This window comes from Pongo abelii, chromosome 21, assembly GCF_028885655.2.
Source record: "Pongo abelii isolate AG06213 chromosome 21, NHGRI_mPonAbe1-v2.0_pri, whole genome shotgun sequence".
In the NCBI taxonomy this organism is placed as follows: domain Eukaryota; kingdom Metazoa; phylum Chordata; class Mammalia; order Primates; family Hominidae; genus Pongo; species Pongo abelii.
In genome coordinates, this window is record NC_072006.2 from 15,928,867 (window position 1) to 15,953,988 (window position 25,122).

General features: G+C 39.8%; 2 protein-coding genes across 10 annotated transcripts in view; one reads left to right on the forward strand and one right to left on the reverse strand.

Annotated features, from left to right (window-relative positions):
- The window catches only part of KIZ (kizuna centrosomal protein), a 120,247-nt gene that overhangs the window by 74,444 nt on the left and 20,681 nt on the right, over positions 1-25,122 (forward strand). For 5 of the 7 annotated variants that reach the window (XM_002830009.4, XM_024238967.2, XM_054541636.1 and 2 more), the window contains 3 exons: positions 4,744-4,837; positions 13,789-13,954; positions 14,828-14,893. In XM_002830009.4, the coding sequence (XP_002830055.3) occupies positions 4,744-4,837; positions 13,789-13,954; positions 14,828-14,893 (326 nt within the window). The remainder of the gene's footprint in view (positions 1-4,743; positions 4,838-13,788; positions 13,955-14,827; positions 14,894-25,122) is intronic. The other 2 variants (XM_009233362.3, XM_054541637.1) reach the window with 1 other exon arrangement.
- On the reverse strand, positions 1,893-17,533 carry LOC103888755 (putative uncharacterized protein CCDC28A-AS1). Of its 3 annotated transcripts, XM_054541641.1 has the most exons (6): positions 17,404-17,533; positions 13,169-13,385; positions 9,469-9,590; positions 8,407-8,529; positions 6,772-6,839; positions 1,893-2,102 (listed from the first exon to the last, which is right to left on the reverse strand). In XM_054541641.1, exons 2-6 carry the CDS (start codon positions 13,304-13,306, stop codon positions 2,092-2,094), a joined length of 462 nt encoding a protein of 153 aa, XP_054397616.1. In that variant the 5' UTR covers positions 13,307-13,385; positions 17,404-17,533; the 3' UTR covers positions 1,893-2,091. The 3 variants fall into 3 exon arrangements, 2 of the variants coding, with proteins under 2 accessions (XP_054397616.1, XP_063576749.1); XM_063720679.1 differs by lacking the exon at positions 17,404-17,533 and having other exon boundaries at positions 13,169-13,394; XR_008516828.1 differs by lacking the exons at positions 8,407-8,529; positions 9,469-9,590.

Below are 25,122 nucleotides of genomic sequence, written 5' to 3' on the forward strand. Positions count from 1 at the left end.
ATTCACCATAATGGAAAGTTAGTGGGAGCCTTGAGCTTGTTTTCCTGCAACTAGACAGTCCTGTTTGGGAGTGATGGGAGACAGTGACAGATCATCAGGCATTAGATTCTCATACAGAACACGCAACCTAGCTCCCTTGCATGCACAGTTCACAATAGGGTTCGTGCTCCTGTGAGAATCTAATCTCCCCCTGATCTGACAGGAGGCGGAGCTCAGGTGGAGCTAATGCTCCGCCCTCTGCCACTCACCTCCTGCTTTGTGGCCCAGTTCCTAGCAGACCACATATCAGTACCAGTCCGTGGCCCAGGCATTGAGACCCCTGCTCTAGAAGATAATGTGAAGATTTCTGAATTCCTGCTCACAAAATGAAGCATCTTAAGAGAAAAAAAGAACTACTCTTGCAATCATTATTGATTTATGTTATATCAAGGATTAAGACCTTCATATGGGCCAGGTGGCTAACGCCTGTAATACCAGCACTTCGGGAGGCTGAGGCAGGTGGATTGCTTGAGCTCAGGAGTTCGAGACCAGCCTGGGCAACATGGCGAAACCCCATCTCTACAAAAAATAAAAAAAAATTAGCAAAGTGTGGTGGCGCACACCTGTAGTCTCAGCTACTCAGGAGGCTGAGGCAGGAGGACCGCTTGAGTTCAGAATGTCAAGGCTGCAGTGAGCTGTGATTGTGCCACTGCACTCCAGCCTAGGTGACACAGCAAGACGCTGTCTCAAAAAAAAAAATAACAAAAAGTCATATGCAAAGTTTACTATTATCATGTGGAAGATCAAGCTATTGTTTTTGACAATTATGAATTATAAAAATATGATTCATGTTATTTAGAGAAATTGATTTAAAAATTGCTCATTATTGTCTTCTGGAAAACATTTTAATATAAAAATGATTAATAAGTATTTTATGAGAAACATAATGAGACTATCCATTTATTTTTTTCCAGGTGCAACTAATTCTCTATATTAGTGGCTACTTTCAGATACGTTTCCCAATTGTGTTCTCATGCTCATACTGAAAAATTGAGTCAGCTTTGTATTGTTTGTATTATAGTATATAAAAATCTCTATTTTAGTCTGCCTGTGTTCAGAATTAAATTCAGGGTATTTATTACTCTGCATTTAAAGTTAGGAAATATGGATACATTTGTTTAAATTTCACTTTTCTGATCGGAAGCCCTTTCAAGTACATGAAATTAATTATAGACAATTTAAACTATATTCCTTTATTACATTTTTAATTAAAGAATTACCTGACATTAAACTTTGTTTTTATATGTGTCGTCAATGTTATAAATTTTCCAACGTAAAGTAGACGAAACAGAAAAATCTCCTTTAAATCCTTTGTACCACTTTGCACATTTTCTGATGTGGTATGTTTTTGTAGAGCCATGGGCGAAGCTCCATTTAAGGAAGTCATGGCTCTTGCACTTCTTGCCTGATCTATCCCAAAAGAAATCTGCAAGTCAGCTTTCTTTTGTGCTGTAAGGGTTGCCTTAGTTGTTCAGAAGTCACCAACCCTAGGTGCTGTACCTCCTTCAACAGCTCATTTTCCGTTTGACTTGTGCAAGTCAATTAATCAATTTTGTCCTTTTGTGGGAAATAAGTATAATAATTTTAGGAAACCTTAGCTAGTTTTTCATGCTAGGACCCAAAGGGTAGATGCAATTGGGTGGTGTATTAGTAACAAGAATCTTGCCTTCATTTTGCTTCTGCAGAAAATCATGTGTATTAGCCACCAGAGGGACTGTTCTTTGGTAATTTGACTCACTTAGCTATTTAACTAATTTAATTCATCCAAATTAAACTTGCTTTCAAGCCAGAAGCATAGTTGACTTACTTATTGTAAGAAATATACCCACTGAATGGGCTAGAATTTGCTGATGACTGGTCAGTGCATTTTCCCAGCAGGCGCAGTCTGTTAAGAAACCAAATATAGATGCAAAGGTCAAAACAAAGGAATTGGGTAGTTTAATGACATCATTGTGGTACGGTGGTAACCAAGAAAGGCAAGTTGCTGAAAGGTCTTTCTATCAAACTAGTCAGAAGCCTTAGAATCAAAGGATTCCAATGACTCATCTCACTTTATTCAAGTCCTGGAAAAAAATAGGGTTAGGTCAGGCACAAGTAATAACAATTAAGACTTCTTAAGGAAGGTTCTGAACTGTACCTAGACTTACTTTCTTTTCCAGAGATTTTATTATGGAATTTTTCAAACATACAGAAAAGTAAAAGGAATCATACAGTGGACATCCATATACACACCACCCAGATTGTACTCCTGACATTTTATTGCACTCTCATATTTGTTTATCCATCCTTCCATCAATCCTTTATTTTCATACGTTTCTAAGTAAGTTGCAGACACTAATATACATTTAACTTTTTACCTTGACATTTTTAAACATTCGAAGTCTCATATACCCACTACTCAGATCCACCAACTGCTCACATTTCATCAGTCTTGTTTTATCTCTCTCCCTAACGCTTTTTTTCTTGAGTAGTTTAAAACAGACAACATATCGTTTCGCTCACAAATACTTATACCTCTAACATATAAGGATTTAAAATACTATCATTTAACATAATCAACAAAATTCTTCAGTTTATGTAATACCTAGTCCTTGTCAGTTTGCCTTGCTTATCTGAAAAAATGTTTTTCTGCCTTTGTTTTGTTTGAATCAGAGTTCAAATAAGGTCCACATATTATAATTGGCTATGTCTCTGAAACCTCTTTTAATTTTGTGACATTCCCTCCCTGCTTTTTTTTATACTATTGATTTGTTGGAGGAACTGGGTCACCTATCCTGGAGGATTTACATGCTCTATTTGGTTGGTATGTTTAACCAGTTCCTCTTTACTCTATTATCTGTAAACTGGTGGTTAGATCCAAATATGTGATTAAATTCCAGGCCAGTTATTTTAGCAAGAAAATGTTATGGGTGGTGCTGGTACTTAAAACTGGGCAGCACATGATGTTTCGTTACCCCATGGTTAGTGATACTAAGACCGATTTGTGGGTTCAAATGTCAAAAGGTTGATGACTCCAGGACGGAAGGTTACTATTATGTAATTTTCACAAAATTATTACCATTTCCTAGATACATTCATTAATTTGGACTTACAAAATGGTGACTTTTCTAATTTGATTATTTCTTCTGCATTTATTGGAAGAACTTTTCCTTATCAGCTACTTGGTGACTCTGAAATGTATTTTTTGACCACAAAAGCAGGATAAATGCTTTATTCTGTTTCTTTATTTACCAATTTGCAGAATAATGAATTGTTGCCCTACCAGCCTCCAAAGGTTTTAAAATTTATTTTTATTTTGTCTTTACTGTGGTTTAAAAAAACGTAAAATTAGCCATCTTAACCATTTTGAACTGTACAGTTCAGTAGTGTTAAGTATCTTTACTTTGTTGTACAACAGATCTCCGGAACATTTTCATCTTACAAAATGGAAAGTCTATACCCATTAAACAACTCCCCATTTTCCCTTCCCCCCAGGCCCCAGCACCCACCATTCAACTTCTGTCTTTATGAATTTGACTGTTCTAGGTACCTCATTTAAGTGGGATCATACAGTATTTGTCCTTTTCTGACTGGCTTATTTCACTTAGCACAATGCCCTTAAGATTCATCTATGTTGTAGTATGTGACAGGATTTCCTTCCTTTTAAGGCTGAATCCAAAGGTTTTTATTTTTATTTTTTTAAATTTTATTTATTTATTTTTTTTAGATGAACTCAAGGATTTTCCTGTATTCCTTGTGTTTCAGTCCATTGCAGTCAGTATCCTTTTGGTGCTTAAATTGTCCCATCTTTGACAGTGGGAGCTTCCTCAAGATATCCCCTCCCCACCTTCAGTTCTTTTGATACAACTTTGAGAGCTTCCTTACTTTCTGGTACAACAAGATGTTTCAGGTTCATCTTGTGCATTTCCTGCCCCAGACCTGAATAGGGCATTTCTTTAATGAACTTTGGTTACTTTTAGTATATAAATACCACAGCCTGAGCAGCAATATAGGCTTATTTTTTAACTCTTTCCTAATATCTTAATTTTTAAAAAACTGTAAGTAGACCATGGTAAGAGTGTAACAAAACAACAACAAAACGTCTGCTGTTGAGATGAAAATGCGATCTTCTTCTCTTCACTACATGTGGGAGACTGACCATCTATGCAGTGATTCAAAACCATTGTTGTGCTTTAGAATCACTCTGTGAGCCTTAAAAATCCCACTGACCAGACCAGGCGTGGTGGCTCACCCCTGTAATCTCAGCACTTCAGGAGGCCGACGCAGGTGGATTATTTGAGCCCAGGAGTTTACGACCAGCCTGAGCAACATGATGAAAGCCAGTCTCATGACCCAGTCTCTAAATAAATAAATAGATTAAAATTTTAAAGTAAAATTTTTAAAAAGCCCACTGGCCAAGCCACACCCCAGACCATTTTTCCTGGACTCTGTAGAGGTGGCCCCAGGCACCCAGATTGTGCAGAGCTCCCCAGGTTGTTCTGTATGCAGCAAAAGTTGAGAATACTCATTTAGCAATGAAATAACCAAAGTTTTTAAAAGTTTAAAAAAAAGGATACTTGGACTCAAAACTCCCTCAGACCAGAATATGTTGAGTTCCAGACTTCTGGATAAACCATCTTCTACTAACATAATTGAGACCTTTAAAAATATGGGAATCTTATAATATTACAAATCTATAGTGAGTGTCCTGTTTCTGTTTTATAGACCTGGACAAGCACCAGACTCAGGCGTACCGAGGGCACAGGTGGGTCAGCATGTTGCCACCTTGAAAGAACATGATAATTCTGTCAAAGAAGAGGTAGGTAGCTAAACTGTCTGAAGTTTTCCCAATCACAAATGTGGACCACAGGGCAAGGTTAGTAATTTTTATTTAAAAAAAAAAAAAAAGTTTTGGCCGGGCGCCGTGGCTCACGCCTGTAATCCCAGCACTTTGGGACGCCGAGGCAGGTGGATCACGAGGTCAAGAGATCGAGACCATTCTGGCCAACATGATGAAACCCCGTCTCTACTAAAAGTAAAAAAATTAGCTGGATATGGTGGTGTGCACCTGTAGTCCCAGCTACTTGGGAGGCTGAGGCAGGAGAATTGCTTGAACCCAGGATGCAGAGGTTGCAGTGAGCCGAGATCACGCCACTGCACTCCAGCCTGGCGACAGAGCGAGACACCATCTCAAAAAAAAAAAAGTCTCAAGATGTACAAATTATTCATTTGAGGAAATGTTATGTATTTGAAAAAAATAACGATAAGAAAAGTAGTAAGTGAGGTTTTGTGGTTGGTTGGTTTTTAACTTTCTGACCTCGGGCCTTTTGCATAATGTTTTATGTAGGAATTCATTTTCCAAGAAATTTCGAAGCATCTTATAACACTCTGGTTTTCCGTCTCCACTCCATACTTTAAAAATACTTCATAGTCATTCATGTCAATTCAGCAAATGCCTGTCGATCCATTACTGTACACAGATATCAGCCCGGATCCATTGGAGGGAAAGAGACAAATAAAGTGTGACCCCCTCCTTCTGGGGTGTGACATCATGGGACGCATGTAATAAGAAAATGTCAAAAATGTGGGTTTTCGGGAGAGAGAGCCAAGCCAAGACTCCTGGAGAAGCAAGGAAGGCAGAGGTCATGATGGAGGGAGTACAGGGGCATGAGAGGTGATCTTTAAAAGATAGGCTTTTGATGGTACGAGTTGGGGGTGGGGGCAGAGGCGACAAGAAATGGCTGCTATGAGCCAAAGAGCACACTGGGAAACCCAACACATATTCAGGCAACAGAGCCATCCTGAGGCTGAAGCGTGTGCTCAAGTCTAGGGATGGTGAGAAGGAGCACAAGAAGTGGTTGCTGGCCATGGTGTGCAGCATCCGATGCCAGGCCAGGGAGAATGTGTTTAGTTTTGTAGCTTTTGAGAAGCCACTGGATCTTTTTGAACAGAGCTGTGATAGGCTTTCCTCAGTGCCTTAGGGAATTTCATGTTTGGTTTGGGACTGAGACATTGAAGGAGGGAGCCCTGCAGTGGTTCAGGCAAGAGGAAGGAGGGGCCTGATTTGGGAGCTGGTGCCAAGAGAGAAGTCGAAGATGCTAAACAGAACATGGAAACAGATGGAGCAAGTTCCCAAGGAAATCATGAGGGGAGGAACCGGAAGCCCAAGTTTAGAGCATGTCCATTGGCATATTCCTTCCTCATTCCCTAGAAAAGCCACATTCAGGGAAACAGCCTTTCTTCTCCTAGGTTGAACATCTTGGGAATGTGTCTTGTTTCAAAGCATGTTTTTTCATCTTTATATATAATATAGGATTTTCTGGCTTTGATTCTTTTTAAGGTGTTTTTAAAATTATTATCATGCTCATAGTTCAAGGATTATGTATCTGCACCTTCTGGAGTCAAGCCTTCCCTCTGTCTTGAAGTCACATGCCCAAGTGGCTGTGCCATCTAGAGCCCCTGGCATTGCCCCTCCAGCCTTCCAGAGCACCTTTAGTCCTCCTCAGACCCCTCTTTCCTTGCCAGTCTAATTAAGAGAGTAGCAGGACTTTTTTTTTTTTTTATAGCATTTCAAACATACATATATTCAGTGATAGGACGGACCCACTAATCACATGCCCACAACCCAAATTCACATGTGTTATCATTGCACCATATTTGTTTCAGACCCCCTCCTCCTCATCTTCCTCCTTTCTCCCATCTTCCTACCCCCTTCCCTTCCCCCTCCTTCTTTCCTCCCCCCACTTCACCCACCTTCTCTCTCTTCTGCTCTTTCTCTCTTCTCCCTCTTCTCGTCAAACTTCCTTCCCTCCCTGCTTTCCCTTAGGGGGAAGAAATAAATTATTACAAACATAGATACAGCCCCCTGTATGCCTTTCATAGATTTCATGCCCCTTTTCAAAGATAACCTAGATCAATTCCTTCTTTGCTGATGAACGTAGATCTTTTTTGTTTGTTTGTTTGTTTTTTCGAGACGGAGTCTCATTCTGTTGCCCAGGCTGGAGTGCAGTGGTGCGATCTCGGCTCACTGCAGCCGAGGCTCACTGCCTCCCGGGTTCAAGCGATTCTCCTGCCTCAGCCTCCCAAGTAGCTGGGACTACAGGCATGTGCCACCATGCCCGGCTGATTTTTTTTTGTATTTTTAGTAGAGACAGGGTTTCACCATGTTGGCCAGGCTGGTCTCGAACTCCTGACCTCGGGCGATCCGGCCCCCCACCCCCCATCGGCCTCCCAAAGTGCTGGGATTGCAAATGTGAGCCACCATGCCCAGCCGATGAACATAGATCTTAAGAAAGATACTGTTTGGGTTTCGTTGTCCCTTTGAGTTAGCACTGTCTTGTAACAACATTATTTCCCATGCTTGTTCACTGCAAGTACATCACATCTCAGGCATTTTAAGGGTGAAATATGTGTTGATCGACTGTCCTTTGCTATCTAATATTTTTTTAAATGATATTGTTTATATTAGAAACACATGGTCCACGTCCCAAACAACCAATCTACTCAATTTTTCCAATAATGGGAGGAGGTGCCGTCTAACTAATATCTAATGAATCAAATTATATTCTGCATCCCCTAATAGATCTTTGTTCCTTTTTAAATCATTCTGATCTCATTTTAGTGACAATCATAAAAATTACCAATAGATTAATGACAAAATCTATCCTTAAAAATGGAAGTAGGCCGGATGCGGTGGCTCACGCCTGTAATCCCAGCACTTTGGGAGGCCAAGGTGGGCGGATCACAAGGTCAGGAGATCGAGACCATCTTGGCTAACACGGTGAAACCCCATCTCTACTGAAAATACAAAAAATTAGCCGGGTGTGGTGGTGGGTGCCTGTAGTCCCAGCTACTCGGGAGGCTGAGGCAGGAGAATGGCCTGAACCCGGGAGGCGGAGCTTGCAGTGAGCCGAGATTGCACCACTGCACTCCAGCCTGGGTGACAGAGCGAGACTCTGTCTAAAAAAAAAAAAAAAAAAAAATGGAAGTAAACAGGTAATTTCTCATCCAGTTAGGTTGTGACTGAAGAAATGCACAGCCCCAAAGAACAATATTACCAAAATGATGCAGGCGGGGCAAGCCTTGTGAACTGAAGGACAAAATGCTTTTGTGAGTCCTAGAACTGTTTTGGTTTACATGTCATCCTTTTCCGATTAGTAAAATGAAGTGTCTTTGAGTTGTTTCTGTGTATTGAAACCATCTACACATATAGTAAATACTATGGGTTAAATCTTTCTCTTTAGATAAAATCTTAAAAGTAAGTGATTTTCAAAATTTAAAAAAGCTGTACTAGAAACTACTTGGTTAAGAGTCTAATGAAGCTCAGAAATATTTGCTTTGATCTCGGGTAAATGGCTAATTAAAAAGCCGCATGTAAATGATGTTTACCTGTGGGTCCCTGTGCTGTCAGCCTGAGTCAATCCCTTCTCTTGAGTGAATACATCATCAAAGCCGCAGAAACTCAGATTATGTTCCCTGGAGACCAGATAAGGTCTGCAGTGCCCACATAACCTATTAGGCAATTACATAATTGAGCTGCCTGCTTTTAAATCGGAAAAATTTGTAATTACTTTTTGTGGAAAAAAAAGTGAGTTGGGTGCTTCATTAAAATACAAGATGCCTTAATATTACTTTTCTCCCAAGTGATATCTGTTTCTGCCCTGGAGAACTTTGTCACAGCAGAGCAATTTGCTGGTGACACTCATAGAGTAGATCGGGGTCCTGCCCCCACCATACACACAGACCAGTTTTATTCACCAGGAAGATGCTTTCCCCAAATGCTGGACTGTTTTCTTGTTCTTATCTCCTGAATACTCATTTGCTGGGTCATATGAATATCTTCCCATTTAAAAAAAAATTGCTACACAGGTAAAATCCCTTCATTCCCTTTAACGTAGAACTTAAGTGTTGATGCTTGCATTTCTCTTTAAACACCAAGAAATTACTTCCAGTGTCCAAGAGGAATATTCTTGAACCTTGAGGAAGAGTCAGTTAAATCTGCATGTTAGGGGAAAATATTATCTGCTGTCCACATCCATTATTTTTAATTCTCTTGCTTTTCTGTGTCTGTGTTAGTAGCACTGGTTTGCATATAGAAGGGAATTTAATTTTATCAGATGCATTTACATTCATTTTCTCTTTGTATTGGTACCACTGATAGCAGAAATTGGATTTCTTTAGAGCTAGCATATGTTTTCTTTTAAAAACAAGCATTAAAAATCTTGAAATAGTAAGATAAAAAGAAAACTGGCCATTTTCCTACTATTCTACTATTTATATATAACCCTGTTAACATTATGGTGTATGTTTTTTAAATATTTAATATATTGATATGGGAGGCCGAGGTTGGTGGATCACCTGAGGTCAGTAGTTCAAGACCAGTCTGGCCAATGTGGTAAAACCCTGTCTTTACTAAAAATAGAAAAATTAGCCAGGTGTAATGGCACGCACCTGTAATCCAAGCTACTTGGGAGGCTTAGACACAAGAATTGCTTGAACCTGGGAGGCAGAGGTTGCAGTGAGCCAAGATCGTGCCACTGCGCTCCAGCCTGGGTGACAGAGCGAGACTCCATCTTTAATAATAATAATAATAATTAATATATTGAAAAACATAGGTTGCATTATTTGTATACATAAATACATAACCTAGTTTATTTTTACCCCCATTTGCTGCAAAGTGAACTCTTTCATACCATTACATGTTCTATTTCCATCATTTCAAATGGCTTTACAGATGTCCCCTGTCCACTGTCACTTCAGTCATTTACCTGTTCAACATTTGTTTCTAATTTTTCCTCTAGCAAAAAAGTTTCAAAGAATATCTGTGCAATTCAGATTTTACAAATATCTATAATATTTTCTTAGAATGAATTCCTAGATGTAGAATTACTAGGTCAAAAGGTGGGTATATCTTTCAGGCTTTTGCTATGCATGGCCAGATCTCACTCTGGAAGGGTCATCAGAGTTACCAGTAATGGATGAAAATAACATTTCTCTGAGTTCTTTATGAAACTAGATACTATCAACTTTTTTTTTTAGGGGCACCAATTTGAGAGATGAAAATGACCTCCAATTTTCTTTTGTTCATTTGACCTTTTTATTACAATTGAGGTCAAACTTTTCTCTACCTATTTATTAGCTATTTGTATTTCTTTTTTCATAATCTGCCAGCTCATGTTCTTTGCTCATTTTTGTATTAGGTTAGTAATATTTTTTCTTATTGACTTGCAAAAACTTTTTAAATATAAATTTGGACATTTTGTTGCAATCTTTTTAGCACTTTAATTTTTGTCTATTAATTTTCTTAATGGTGTTTTAGATACAATGTCTTTTCTATTAATATCTTACATCTGTCTGTTTATATATTTGAATATCACAACCGTAAGTTTTTGGATGTAATTTAAGAGTCAGCCTAGATGATTCTTGGGGTTCTAGATAGAGCAAGATTAATATTTAAACTGAACATGGAGGAAAATTCTAGTAGAACTGGGCTAATAAAGGAATAGTACTGTAGGTGTAATTCATAGAACGATTTATCTGCCATAATATCTGAAACATGGAGGTGTCAACATCAGTCATTCCACAGATAGTTTGTGCCCTGGCATTTAATTTCCAAGCCCTTTCTCCTGGCTCCTGGGAAGGCTGAAAAGTGAGGGGGTGGTTTGTTGGTACTGACTTAGCCTTCAGACTGCTGAGACCAATGGAACAATCTCTAGTTTTCTCTTCTGGGCTCCAAAAAGAGAGCCTTTATTAATAACAGGTAAGTTGAAACCCATGCATAGTTCATTCATAAGCACTATCAGAAAGCTTGTGGTAAAATTGTTGTCTAATGACATTTTTTTCAGAGAATTAGCTCCAGTTTGCAGAACCCATTTAGTCCCAGCATGAGATGTAATAAAGCAACCTGTTAACTGTTCTCTGAGCTTCTCTCTGTGTTAGTGTCATCAGTCTCAGACTGCAAACTCCTTCAGATTGGAGGTTTCCTTAGAAATACACTTCTCTGGAACATCTGCAAACAGTACATCTTGAGAATGTATTACAGACATTTTCCTGACTGCAGAAGTTGTTTTTGCCAGGCACGGTGGCTCACGCCTATAATCCCAGCACTTCGGGAGGCCAAGGAACGCAGATCACCTGAGGACAGGAGTTCGAGACCAGCCTGGCCAACATGGTGAAACCCCGTCTCTACTAAAAATACAAAAATAAGCCTGGTGTGGTGACACACGCCTGTAATCCCAGCTGCCTGGGAGGCTGAGGCATGAGAAACACTTGAACCTGGGAGGTGGAGGTTGCAGTGAGCCAAGACCCCGCCACTGCACTCCAGCCTGGGCAAGAGAGAGAGACTCTGTCTCAAAAAGAAGTTGTTTTTGACTAGAAATCTATGACCTATTCTTGTCTATCCTTGTCTGAGACTAACTTTTGTCTTCATCCCTGCTTGTCATCTTTGAGAAATTATCTGTGGAATTATCTTAAAAGATACGTTCTTTTATAAACATTTCTATCAAAAAAGTAACAGAAATCCTGGAGATAAGTATTGAGTAGTGAAGATAAATGGGATAAAATACAGATAGTCCCTGACTTCCAATGGTTCAACTTACAATTTTTTGATTTTACAGTGGTGTGAAAGTGTTAGGCATTCAGTGGAAACCATACTGCAAGTAGTACAGTATCCAGTAAATTATATGTGAAAATCAACATTTTATTATAAAATAGGCTTTGTGTTAAATGATTTTACCCATCTGTAGGCTAATGTAAGTGTTCTGAGCAGTTTAAGGTAGGCAGAGCTAAACTATGATGTTCAGTAGGTTAGGTGTGTTAAATACATTTCTGACTTACAATTTTTTCAACTTGTGGGTTTATTGGATGTAACTCCCTTCATAAACTCAAGGAGCGTCTGTGTACAAAGTAAATTAAACTAGCAGTGCAGTATGCCCGCCACATTATTTACCTCACCATGGAAAAGAGGGCTCAGTGCAGAACTGTTGGCAATGGCAGTATTCTTGTCAAGCATACAAGGACTCATTAGAAAGGTGTTTGTAGTAGATTCCAGAAGCAAGTGCAGTGCAGTGGTCTGTGTAGGCAGTTGGGATGGGGGCAGTGATGGGAACCAGCCTTTGTCTGGCCTTCAAGGGCAGGACCCTACCCCTAGACTGCAGAAATGGGAATACTGAGCAAGTCATCCCAACAGAGTTATTACGTGGAGTGAAATCCAGGGACTAGTTTGTAGAAATAGAGGAAAAGCCCCTGGTCACTAGAACTGCACCACAGAAAGGTCCTGGCTGCAAGGCTAACGTGACACCAAGTTCTTTGGCCAAGGGGACTAGAACTCCTTAAATCTCCCAAATCAGCTACTCCAGCAACTCTGGTAGGCCATGGGTCCAGGAGGTCAGCCAGTACTAGGGAGGGAAGAAGGCAAGAACTCTGCAGGGACGCCAGGACTAAAGGCAGTTGCCTTGATGTGTCTGAAATGCCAAAAATGCAAGACCAGACCTTCCATCCAGACCTTCCGTCCGGGCCTTCCGACCGGACCTTCCATGCTCTGCTTTAGTGACTCTCCCTGTCGGAGTGTCTTCACCTCGTTTCATGTTAATCACAAAGAAGGTTATTTTTTCCACCTTGTTCACTGGATAGTTACATTGTTAACACTTCCCTCTTGGCTAATGATGAACTATGAACATTTGTCCACTTCTGCTCTTTATATTAATTTTAAACTCTCATGTGTATTTCCCACAATTGGTTTGGACACTACCCAGTATTTACTGTCATTGTCAGCTACCTGTGGGTCACCACCACCACCGCGGTTTCCTCTCCAGCTACCTAAGGAAATCGCCACCTGTCAATAGGAAATGAGAGAAACATACACTCTGGCAGGGGGATAATGTGACCAGTGGTTATCTACTAAAAGTTTAACTCTTATTACCAGCATATTTGTATTTCTTAGGGGAAAGTACTGACTTGAAAATCAGGAGACATGGCTACTAACCCAGGTCCTGAGAATTGCCCCTTTTTCTCCACCTCTAAGGTTGGCTCTGATAAAAACCTGTGTCCTCCTCCTTGCTCAGGACACATGAGGCATATAAGTAAGACAATGCCTTTGAAAAAGGATAGGCAGTGTGGTGGGTGAGTTTCCCCAGATCCCCAGATGACTTACAGGCAAAGTGCAGACCATCTTAGTACTTGATTGAAGACTGGGATTTAGAATAAGGGCAGTTATCTTTCTTCTCAGTGCATCCTCTTCAGCCACAAATTTTTCTGCAATCTTCCTGTTTAGGGGAAGTTCGTGGGTCATTTTTAGGAGGATGGGGATATGGGAAGGTCACATCTTTCCAGATCTTTTTCTCAGTTCAAAGTAATTCTGTCTGATATGCCTAGAAAATAGGATTCATGTAATGAAAGAATAAATTTTTCCTTCAGAAAGGAGGTCTGAGGCTCTGCCTTTTGCATATATTGAAGGGAGGATAAACCTGCCCAGATTAACAGAGGTGGTCACATTTCATATACATACTTAACAAGCAGAAGAACATTTCTGCATTACATAAGATTCAGCCCTCAAAAAGTGTATTATTGTGAGGGTAACTTGTAAAGAATTAGATTATAGTAGAAAATAACCAGGTGTTATTTTATCTTGACATTTTAATTTCATTTAAATGTAGGAAACAAATCCTAAGTAAAGCTTAACTTAAAATTGTATTTGAAGGCTATCTTTGAGATCAAGAGGAATGTGGCTACAGTTTATTTTTATTTCTTTGTGCTTTTTTTGAAACACTGTAGGCAACAGCATTATTGAGAAAAGCCCTTACGGAAGAGTGTGGCCATAGGTCAGCTATTCACAGTAGTGAATCATCTTGCAGCTTGCTATCTATTCTGAATGACAATAGTGGAATAAAGGAAGCCAAACCTGCTGTATGGCTCAACAGTGTTCCTACAAGGGAACAAGGTAACTATTGTTAAAGTGTGTGTCCACAGCAAAAAGGCATTCAGGGTCATCATCATCTTTCTCAAGGTATACCTATAAAATGTCACTGACTAGTGAATACCTCTGATTTTAATATGCATAATATAGTATTTGTTTTATACCACCTTCCAATAAATATATGTGTTCTCCTTTAGTCTTAACAGGAATGGGAAATCTAACTGTAAGTCTGTAGTTCTAGTGAATTTATTTCTAATAAAATAAGTATGAAGAAGTTACGAAATCTTAACAAAACTAATCACTTGGCAGTAGATAATTTTGATCCCACAAAGATGAAGATGATTCCATAAAGTACTGTGAAGTTTTTGATACCACCTAATAGAATTACTCATAATTGTAAACATTACTTTTAATTATAATAGAACCTTATCAGTGTCTAAACAGTTGATTAAGAATCAATGAATTTATGCCCCCCAAATTTAATAACCAATTTTGAGCACCCAGAAACTGTGATTATTTTAGCTTTACTGCTAAGACATGCCATTTAACTGCTTTAATGGTTTTCCAAGACAGCTATGAATTCCTCAGGAATTGCTCGAGTTGATGTACATGTGCAGGATGTGAGACTTACTTATTTTATGTCCCACCCAAATTTGGTAGATGTCAGGCCCAGTTATTTTGCATGAAAGCAACGTAGTGGTACCTTAATTCAATTTTATTTTTAAATTTTTATTTATGAGATACCTTAATTTTAGAATAGGTTTCCTTTTAGGAACAGTATTGTTTCAGACAAGAAATACATTAACCAAAAAAAAAAAAAAAGGGAATGACAAACACCCAAAGGATCTATTCCTTAACTTTGAAATACACTTTTTTTATTATGCATTCAATTTTTAGAAGTTTCAAGTGGCTGTGGAGACAAGAGCAAGAAAGAAAACGTGGCTGCAGATATCCCAATCACAGGTAAAGCTATGGTTGCCTAAGAGTTTCAGACACAAGATTTAGCATTATTATATAATCAGAACATTTTGGGTCAGTGGTTTGTGGATTCCACTAAGAGCATGTGTATTCAGCTACTGCATGCTGGAGCAGGAGATTAATCCTAAGAGCAGAACATATATACTTATGTTAACATAAACTAAGGTGGAAAATCACTGTGTCTGTTGAATTCTTCATCACCATGTTATATATTTACACCTGTAACATCCTCCATCATATACCCTCTCAGCACCTGTGTCTCTGTAAAAAGGTCCATCTCCCTGGGGAACACCCAGTCATTATATAGCAAACTATAGATGTTTCTGATTTTACTCTTTTCTTTCCTGTAGTAATTGAATATGTATATTAAAATAAGCAGATAATAAAAAATGCCAGATAGGAAGCTTGCGTTTGCCTCAGTTACAAAGCCTGTCTGATAATTTAAAAACTGTACCAATCAGGCTTCATCAAGACCTATTAAGATTTCTGCACATGTATTAGGCTTGTTTAGGTGGAATCTGAATGATATCATTATTTTTTTCTTTTTAGAATAGGAACAGCAGCAATTAGTATTCTGTACAGAGTTCTATTTGTCATACATCTGAATTTACTAGTACCTTATTTTGTAAAGTGGTGTACTACTTCATTATAAATTCAAAGGTCTGACTTTAAATATTTATACAAGTAAATACACCATTGCACCAAGGTACTGAGGCATGCATCTGCATATGTGGTAGTTTTGTTGTTTATAAGCAGAAAAGAATGGCTTGCTTTTATGGCAACGCAATTCCTGGCATGATTAATTTTTTAAACTCATGTTTCTGTGATGAACTCTGGTTTTGAAAAAGGAGTTCATGGTAGAGCAATTATTGTATATATTATGCATTCAGATAATATTTCACTCTAAAATGCAGAGTTTTTTTATTTTAAACATTTTCCCCAATGATATGTTTATTGTGTTTTTGGTCTGCATTTTCTGCAAACTCTGGTATGGCTCCCTGTTATTTTTATTAATAGAAATATAGATGATCCCAGACTACAGATAACCATGAAGTCATTTGGATACTTTTCTCTTGCATTTACTTTTGGATGCAGAAGTATCTAATGGCCTCTGAATTTATTTCAGTTAAAATTAGAAAGGATTATTGAGGAGAAACCAGGAAATGACCTTGTTCATTCTTTCTTCTCTTTTCAGTATTCTTTACAATCATCCCTTGCTGGGAGTAGTTGACTCTCCCCAAAGTTAATGCAAATATATTTTCTCATATACTTTCTTTATAAGAAATCGGATAATTAAGTACCAGGGTTTCAAATCCCTCCTTATGCAGAAGTGCAATATGGCTAGAAGCAACCTGGGCTATTTGCCATTAAGATTTTAAAAGAAATTGTAATTCCAACAACCTGCCATTGATCCATCAATAGTTGGCAGTTAAAAAAAAAAAAAATGCCTTGTGCCAAAATATTAGACATTAAAAAAAGCACTTTGGAAATTTTTTAAAAACTTAGCAAAGCCATATACATTGTTAAGGTGTTACTGTTCTGTCCTTGCCAGTGTACTTCCCCCACCCAGGGACCTCCCATGAAATTCATGTTTGAAGGCCTCACGTACCTTGGCACTACTGATACTGTTGCTTTGTCCATCATTGCAGCTACTTTGATCTCTAAGTTCTTGACCATCATCCCTTTATTAAATGTTTGTGACTTTGGCATAACTATTTGGAGATTTCACTTTTGGTAGAGTAAAGCAAGTATGTAGTTTAATTTAAGATAGAGTCTGTCTGCCTCTTTATAATAGTTCTGTTGGGGTGTCCTGTTTGTGTGGGTGCATACTGGTTGTGTTTGTATGGGCTGCATTCCTTCTAGAATATTCCAAAGAAAAGAAATATTCCAGAGGCTGTCCCCTGAAGGTTGAGGAAATGTAGCAGTTGGGCTGGGGCTTTGGAAGCAACCATCAGTGTCAGCTCTTTTACTCCTTGCTCTGTTTCTCTACCCTCTCTGAGCCTCTGTATTGGGAAAGCAGACATACTGCCCAATAGGGTTGTCTTAAAGTTTAAATGAAATCGTTTGTGAAAGTGCCAAGCAGATACTAGACACTCAATTTTATCTGTGATGTATAATAATATTCATGTGAACATTATTAGTATTCTTGGTCTTCTGTGCTGGCCCCCACAATCCCCAGCATTTCCAGACCAGCTATGAGGAGTCTCACAAAGCAAACTCAAAGAAGAACAGAAGTAGAGAGAATGGGGATGCAGCATCACAGAAAGTGCCATTGTGAGATGAGCCCCCAGAAGAGTGGACACTTTCAGTCTGTTCTTGTGGACCTGCGTACCTTCCTTGAGTTGTGGTAGCCGCTTGGGACCAAGACCCACACAAGCACAGTACTGCTGCAATACCTGCGAGACAGTGCTTCCCGATAGTACTGCTACGTTAGTTTCTGCAAGAAATTGCCACTTGAGAACACAATTGAGATTCAAATCCAGAAGGATAGTTACCTTATCAAAAAGGAATCTCAAGAAGAGTTTGATGATACTTTTCCAATTTCCACTTAGTCCCATGAGGACATCCACAGAGAAAAATCCGAAACAGCTGGTGAAGTACTCCTGAAGATCTCATTGGTCAAGGCCCAGACATCTCTGTCTCGGGGTGCCTATGTGCCCTTAGTAACCCTTACTTGCTCACAATGGAAGATGTTGCAGGGTACCTGATCGCCAGGCAGCAGACCTCCCCTTATGTGTGTGCTGCCCCACAAGTATTGATGAGCTAATGCAGCATTTTCCAAAATGTGTTATTTGCAATGCTCCACCCAGAAAATACATCAATTAATACATATTTTGTTTCCCAGCCCGGTGTGATTCTTCTCTCTCTCTGCAGTATGCATAATGCATAGAAGCATAGTGAAGACTTGGAGAAGACTTTCAGCAAAGGAATTGTTTAAAAGTGTGAGCCTAGAGTTTCAGATAAGTTATCATTTATTTGAAAATGGAATTCTTCCTGTTAACAGCCAACAGAATTAATGTTCTGTGGAACATGCTTTGTGAAACATACACACATATATGTGGAACACTTTTTAAAGCAGTGAGTCCAATGTGGGCACCAGTTTCCTCAATACGCTAAAATTATCTTCAGCATTTTTCTGTGGTTTCATTTTGTGGGAAGCTCCCTTGTGCGTGAGATTGCTTTATAATGAGATTTTGGGCTACCTTAGTGTAACTACACCCAGATGTTATGACTGACAGCTGCTTGTTACAGCTGTTCCTTGAATTGACAGGAAGGTTACAATAGTAACTTTAGGCGCCCAGAAGTGCTATTCTTCAGTGTGGGATCCTTCTGTGTGTCTTTATTTGCTTTTCAGCCATTTCAGAAGAAGTATAAGAGAAGACGTGGCTGAGGTGAAATCTGGGAAGTCACAGGAGGTTGGGGGTGGGAAGCTGTGAAGTCATACCTTTATCAGAATGAGGGGGTCCTGGGGATGTTTAACCCGAGAAGGGCACAGTAGCTCTTTAAATATTTGAGGAGCTGCCATATACCAGGTAGAATATTTATCGAGCTTAATTATAGAGTGTAGCTCAGTAACAAAACAACTTTCTAGCTCTTCATTTCAGCAAAACCAAGTTCAGTATCTTCCAGGTGTGAGTGTTTGAACCATGTGAACCATGGCAGGATCCATGACTTTTTTTTTTTTTTTTCTTTTGAAACAGGGTCAGGGTCTTGCTCTGTCACCCAGGCTGGAGTGCATTGTTGTGATCACAGCTTATTGCAGCCTCTATCTCCTGGGCTTAAGTGATCTTCCTTCCTCAGCCTCCCAAGTAGCTGGGACTACAGGCATGCACCACCATGCCTGGCTAATTTTTGTATTTGTTATAGAGATGGGGTTTCACCACGTTGCCCAGGCTGGTCTCCAACTCCCGAGCTCAAGCAGTCTGCCCACTTTGGCCTCCCAGAGTTCTGGGATTATAGGCATGAGCCACCTTGCCTGGCCCTGTGGCTCTTTAAAAGAGGCATCGTGGAAGAAATTATTGCTTCTGTGACCCCTGACATTCCTTCTAATGCCAAGGGACTGTGCTTCTTCCTCTATGCTAGTGGAATCCAGTGTGCCAGCATTCTCATCTCTTCATTTCCCTTTCTCATTTGCTTATCACCCCAAAACAGAGGTCTTCTTGGCTGGGGCTCCTCCTTAAAGAGTCTGCTATCACTTTGAAGGCATCTGCTTTGCTAATCATTATTATGGAGCATGCGAGTTTTCTGTGTTTAGATTTACATAGAAACCCTCCTGGGCACACACTGATGCCCCACCCACAAACACAGAGTCAGTATTCCATAGCCTGTGTGATCTGTTGTTGTGAATATAATCTACCCCTTTTATTAGTCTAGTTGTTGTTCACTAAAGAATCCAGGTGGAAATCAAAGATGAATTTTTGTATCTATAAATGTATGGTTTTCTGTATGTAATAAGTAGTATATAATTAGATGTATTGATACAATATATATTAGTTATATATTATATATCATATATAATTATAGATAATTATATATAAAATCCTTAATTATATTAGTTAATAAAATTAATATTTTTATGTGGGCTGAATCCTGGGATACCAGGAACCACAAAAGATGGTATCCCTGCCCTCACTAAGCCTCCCTCATCTCTAACCTTTACAACAGTCCTATAGGGTAAACATTAGTACTCACCCTACAAGTGGTCAAACAGAAACTTAGAAAGGTGTCCTGCTCAAGGCCATGTAGCTGATGTGTTAGATCTTGAATTGAACTCAGACTTTAGGATTTGGGCCCTTGAACTCCTTCCATTTCACTACCCTGCCTCTTTTATTTATTTTGTTTTTTTATTATTTATTTATTTATTTTTGAGACAGAGTCTCACTCCATCACCCAGGCTGGAGTGCGGTGGCACGATCTCGGCTCAGTGCAACCTCTGCCTCCCCGGTTTAAGCGATTCTCGTGCCACAGCCTCCTGAGTAGCTGGGATTACAGGCATGTTCCACCAAGCCTGGCTAATTTTGTATTCTTAATAGAGATGGTTTTGCCCCGTTTGCCAGGCTGTACTCGAATCCTGGCCTAAAGATACCCACCCACCCACCTTGGCCTCCCAAAGTGCTGGGATTACAGGCGTGAGCCGCCACGCCCGGCCTACCCTGCCTTTTTTATTTTACGAAAAAGACAACTGCATCAGGATGTCCGGATCAGTTAAACATCAGTGTACATCATAACAGAAGATGGGCTTTGCAAGGCTGCTTCTGAGAGCAATGATAAACAAAGCTTGCCTTTCCTTTCTCTTGGGTTAGGCCTGGAGAGGTGGGCAGCATGCAAGGATTTTCAAATGCAGCTCATCCCAGGACGTAGGCCTTTTATAAAGTGGGGCAAACCTGAGCCCAGCTGGGCTGCTGGGAGGTCGGTTTCCCTGAAATACTTCCTGACCTAATATATAGGTCAGTTTGCCTGAAACACTCAGGCCATGAGGAAAGTGATGCTTATCTAGATTGGGAGAGAAAGTCTGCCTTTTGAACTACTTATATCCGCAAAGTGAAAATTTCCCACATTGACAATTTTATTTGTATTCACATTAGTTTACCTTTCAGCATTAAGTGAGTTTTAGCTTTAGCAGATGATGCAGCTATGCTAAATGTCGTAAAAATACAGCACCTAGCACAGTATCTGGCACAGAGTGGGCACTTAATTTGTCAAATGAATAAAAATGGGGATATTGAGGAATTTTCTTAAATGCTTGATGATTCAGGACAGAATACTATCTCTTTCAGTCATGCACTCCACCAATACTTTTCCCACCCCACGTGCCCATCCTGGCAAAACTAGTCTCCTTAAGCTCCATGTGAAAGGGGCTCTCAGCTTTTATCTCAAGAGGATTAAGCCTCTAAGAATGTCCATTCAGCCTCTCATTCTTTTGACACCAATTCTCTTGGTCAAGCTGTGTTGAAAGTGGTTGCCTGACTGTGCCATTCCTTGTGGATATTCTTTGGCAAGCTGAAATATGCAGGGTAATACTAAGACATCCATTTAGAGTCTTTCCAGGAGGTCAGTATAGATTTGGAGGGTGCCACTTGGAGTTCTAAGCAGTGCTTCCCAAAACATGATTGCTTGAGTTTTACATCAATTCGGAAAAGGGCTGGAAAGATATAGTGGCTAGGTTGTCACTGGTGACTGGATTTATCCTGGGAGGAAAGACTGTAGTGATGACTTTGGGCTCCCAAAGCACAGTGGCATAACACCGCTAGTACTGAGGCTTTACCGAGAATGTGCTTCACCTGTCCTGTCCCAGAAGCATTTTCCTGATGAGAATCTGTCAAGACATGTTACCTGTTGTGCCTAGAACAGGAAACCCCCAGCTTGTGCAAAACCAGGGGAACCACTGTATGTTGCTGGATTGTCCATTGAAAGTCCACGTGGCCCCGTCTCTGCCAGGGGTCAGCCTGCTGGGGCTTCACCCATGGAGCCTGCTGCCTGCTACTTGCGGTAGCAAACAGTCCTCATGATATTGCAGGGCAGTCCTGTTTATTTAACATGGTCATTAAAGGATAAAAGGTACCTTTCTGAAGGGTCTTCTGGACTGGACGCTTCTACGTTCAAGGAGATGAACTCATAAATGCCAAGAGAAATTCTCCCCAGCGGTTCATGGTAGAATCCCATGTAGAGTTTTAGAACATACCCATGCCCCAGCCACACCCTTGTGCAATTATTTCTGAACCTCTGGGAGTGGCACCCAGGCATAAGTACTTTATAACACATCCAGGTAACTTCTTAGGTTTGAGAACTGTGGAGCAGGGGTCTCAGATCAAAAGAGCCCTTGTAGGTCATGTTTTGAAGCACCCTCATTTTACACAGGAGACTGAGAGAGAGACAAAATCGGGCTTTAAATATTTTAATAAAATGAGGGGTTGGAGTGTATTATTTTCCTAGGGCTGTTGTAACAAAGTATCACAAACTTAAAACAACTGAAATGCATTCTCTCACAGTTCTGAGAGCTAGAAGTCTGAAATCCAGGTGTCAGCAGGGCCCTTGCCTCTGAAGGCACTAGCTGGTGGCTCCTGGCTTGTGGGAGTATAAGCCCCGTCCCTCCCTCTGTCTTCACTTGGCCTTCTCTTCTGTGTCTCTGTGTCTGCTCTTCTTCTTAGAAGAACATCAGAAATTGGATTTAGGGGCCACTGTAAATGCAGAATGGTTTCATCTAGAGAACCTTAACTAATATATCTGTAAATAACCTATTTCCAAATAAGGTCACGTTCTGAAGTTCTGGGAGGACATGAGTTTGTCAGGTTGAGGGGAACAACATTACTCAACCAACTACAGGGAATGAGGAAGGACTTCTTCATATTTTACATTTTTAGCATCCAGTTCATCTTCTACAGCAATTATTCCTGAACCTACTATAAATAATGGTAAAGATAATATTGCCATTTCTAATTTCTCTCATTAAATAAATCATTGAGTACAAATGTCTAAAATACACTTTTTTAAAAAGCTATTTAAATCAATAAAATACAGCTTTCTGATTAAGATTACTCAAGCTTTGAAAAGTTAAAGGTTTCATGAGGTTGAGAGTTGAAAATTCACCTCTCACGACTGAACAGTGTTAAATGGCAAGCAAAAGTGTTTCAGCTCGTTTTGGGAATGTTGGTTAAAGGTCAATTTCAAGCCTGGAATTTGTTTTCAGGTTTAATTGTTGAGTTGCCCCATAGAAATTAAGACTATGATATAAATCTCTATTTTCTGAAGCAGCCCCAGACAACTCGTGTGAATTAGGGTGGGTCTCTTCTCGTGCATCAGCCGTCTTTCTGAGAGTGCAGAGAGCAACCTTGACAGTGGAATTTGCAGGCCCAGGTCTACAGTGGAGTGGAGTTTATTGCAGAAAGTCTGGATGTGAAAAGTGATTCTGGTTACGGACCCAAACTTGTGTATCTTCCTGCCTCTTTTTAAAAAAAAAATTCCTAAATATATTTGATGACTTTTCTGTATTTTCAGAATTGCAAAAGCAGCCATATCCTATTGTCTCTCTCTCTCTCTTTTTTTTTTTTTTTTTTCAGAGACGGACTCTTGCTCTCTCACCCAGGCTGGAGTGCAGTGATGTGATCTCGGCTCACTGCAGTCTCCACTTCCCAGGTTCAAGTGATTCTCGTGCCTCAGCCTCCTGAGTAGCTAGGATTACAGGCGCCTGCCACCATGCCCAGCTAATTTTTGTATTTTTGTATTTATAGTAGAGACGGGGTTTCACCATGTTGGTCAGGCTGGTCTTGAACTCCTGACCTCAAGTGATCCACCCGCCTTAGCCTCCCAGAGTGCTGGGATTACAGGCGTGAGCCACTGCACCTGGCCCTATTTCCTTATTTTTTTTTTTTTTTTTTTTGAGATGGAGTTTTATTCTTGTTGCCCAGGCTGGAGTGCAATGGCATGATCTCAGGTCACCGCAACCTCCGCCTCCCGGGTTCAAGTGATTCTCCTGCCTCAGCCCCCCAAGTAGCTGGGACTACAGGCATGCGCCACCACACAGTGGTGTAGATACCGAGTTTCTCCATTTTGGTCAGGCTGGTCTTGAACTCCCGACCTCAGGTGATCCTCCCGCCTCAGCCTCCCTAAGTGCTGGGATTACAGGCATGAGCCACCCCGCCCGGACCTTATTTTTATTTAAGCAGATTACTAGGCAAATGATTTCTGGATTCTCACTGATAATATTTATCTTTTGAAGTAACTTAAATATATCTCACAATTTTTATTTTATTTTACAAAAAATGACCAAGTTTGCAGTGTCAGCAACACACCTAGTCCAATTTGAAAAAGCACTTAGGTGTAGAAATATGTGAAAAGTAACAATGCTGAGAAACTCAGTGGACAGAGAATATTTTCCAGATTTCATTTTAACTTCATATAGAAATAGCAATTATCCTTGCTTACTTAAACATGCCCAGTTCTCTGTCGGTTCAAGGTCGGTTTTTTAGCCGTAGTGATAGTATTGTTTGCATCTCCCTTTGTTGTTTTTTTCTGAGGCCAACTCTTCTTTTTTTTCATTAAGGATTTCTGCAAAAGCAATGGGCAGATTCCCTGCCTCCAAGACACCCCTTAGAGACTGGTGAACCACGTGTTTGTCTGGCTCTTGTAATGGGGTGTTAAAAGCACTTGTTCATCAGATATTTTCTTTTTATTTGTAGATTTAGAAGTATTTTAGCAGGTGTACATTTGCATATAAAAGAGGAAAAAGATAAGAAGTTGAAGCTTTTTCTTTCTCCTCTCCTCAACATCATCTCTCTCCCACCTCTTTATTCAGCATATTTTCACTTTCTTTCTGTAGCTGTTTCTATTTTCTGTACACAAAACGCATATCAAAAAGAAAAAAAAAACAGTCTCAGCAATCCTTTAGCACTTTGCAGAAAGGTAGATGATTGGGTTCAGGCAGCTTATGTAACAAAATAAGGGAAAATACATTTATCTCATGTCATCAGTCAGGAGTTAATAGACAAGGATAGATTTTTACCTTCTGGAGCTGTAGACTGCATGGGATGGCCCTGCTTGCCTTGCCTTACATTTTAAACTACAATATTTTCTACTTTTTAAACTAAATCTTGACACAGATTTGAGTATATAATCAATGCTTGAACAAAAGATTCAGAACTGAAACCTTGAGCATGCATGTGTGTTTGTTTCTGTGTGTATCAGAACATTCCAACCGAAAATGATCGTATTCTTTAGAAGTGTTTGTTTTATCTAAACATTTTCACTACTCAGTATTTTCTGAGAGTTTAACTTTACTAATGGGAGGAAGTGTTTCCCTGGATTTCTAAGTCAGGCTAGAAAGTGAAACCTTTAAAGCAACCACCCAATCCTCAAATTTTCAGACTTACAGTTTACTTGCAGCTGAGAAAACTAAATTATTTTCCCCTTGGAAATACATCAACTTTATCCCTACCTTGTTTGTAACAGACTAACTTGAACTTCTAGATTCATTACTTTTGCTCCTTTATTTGTTCATTCATTTAATAACTATGAATTTGCAGAGCAGCAACAAAGTGGAGCTTTTAACTGCTTGGTTCATCACTGTCTTTCTTCTTTCTAAAAAAATCCTGGGCCTGAATTGCCACACACCTCATGTCCATAACTTTACACTCTTGCTTCATGAAACTAGCATCCTGGCCAAGTCTTCTGGGCTGTTTCAGGAGGATGTCTGATTTGTTTGAGAACTCCTAGAAAAA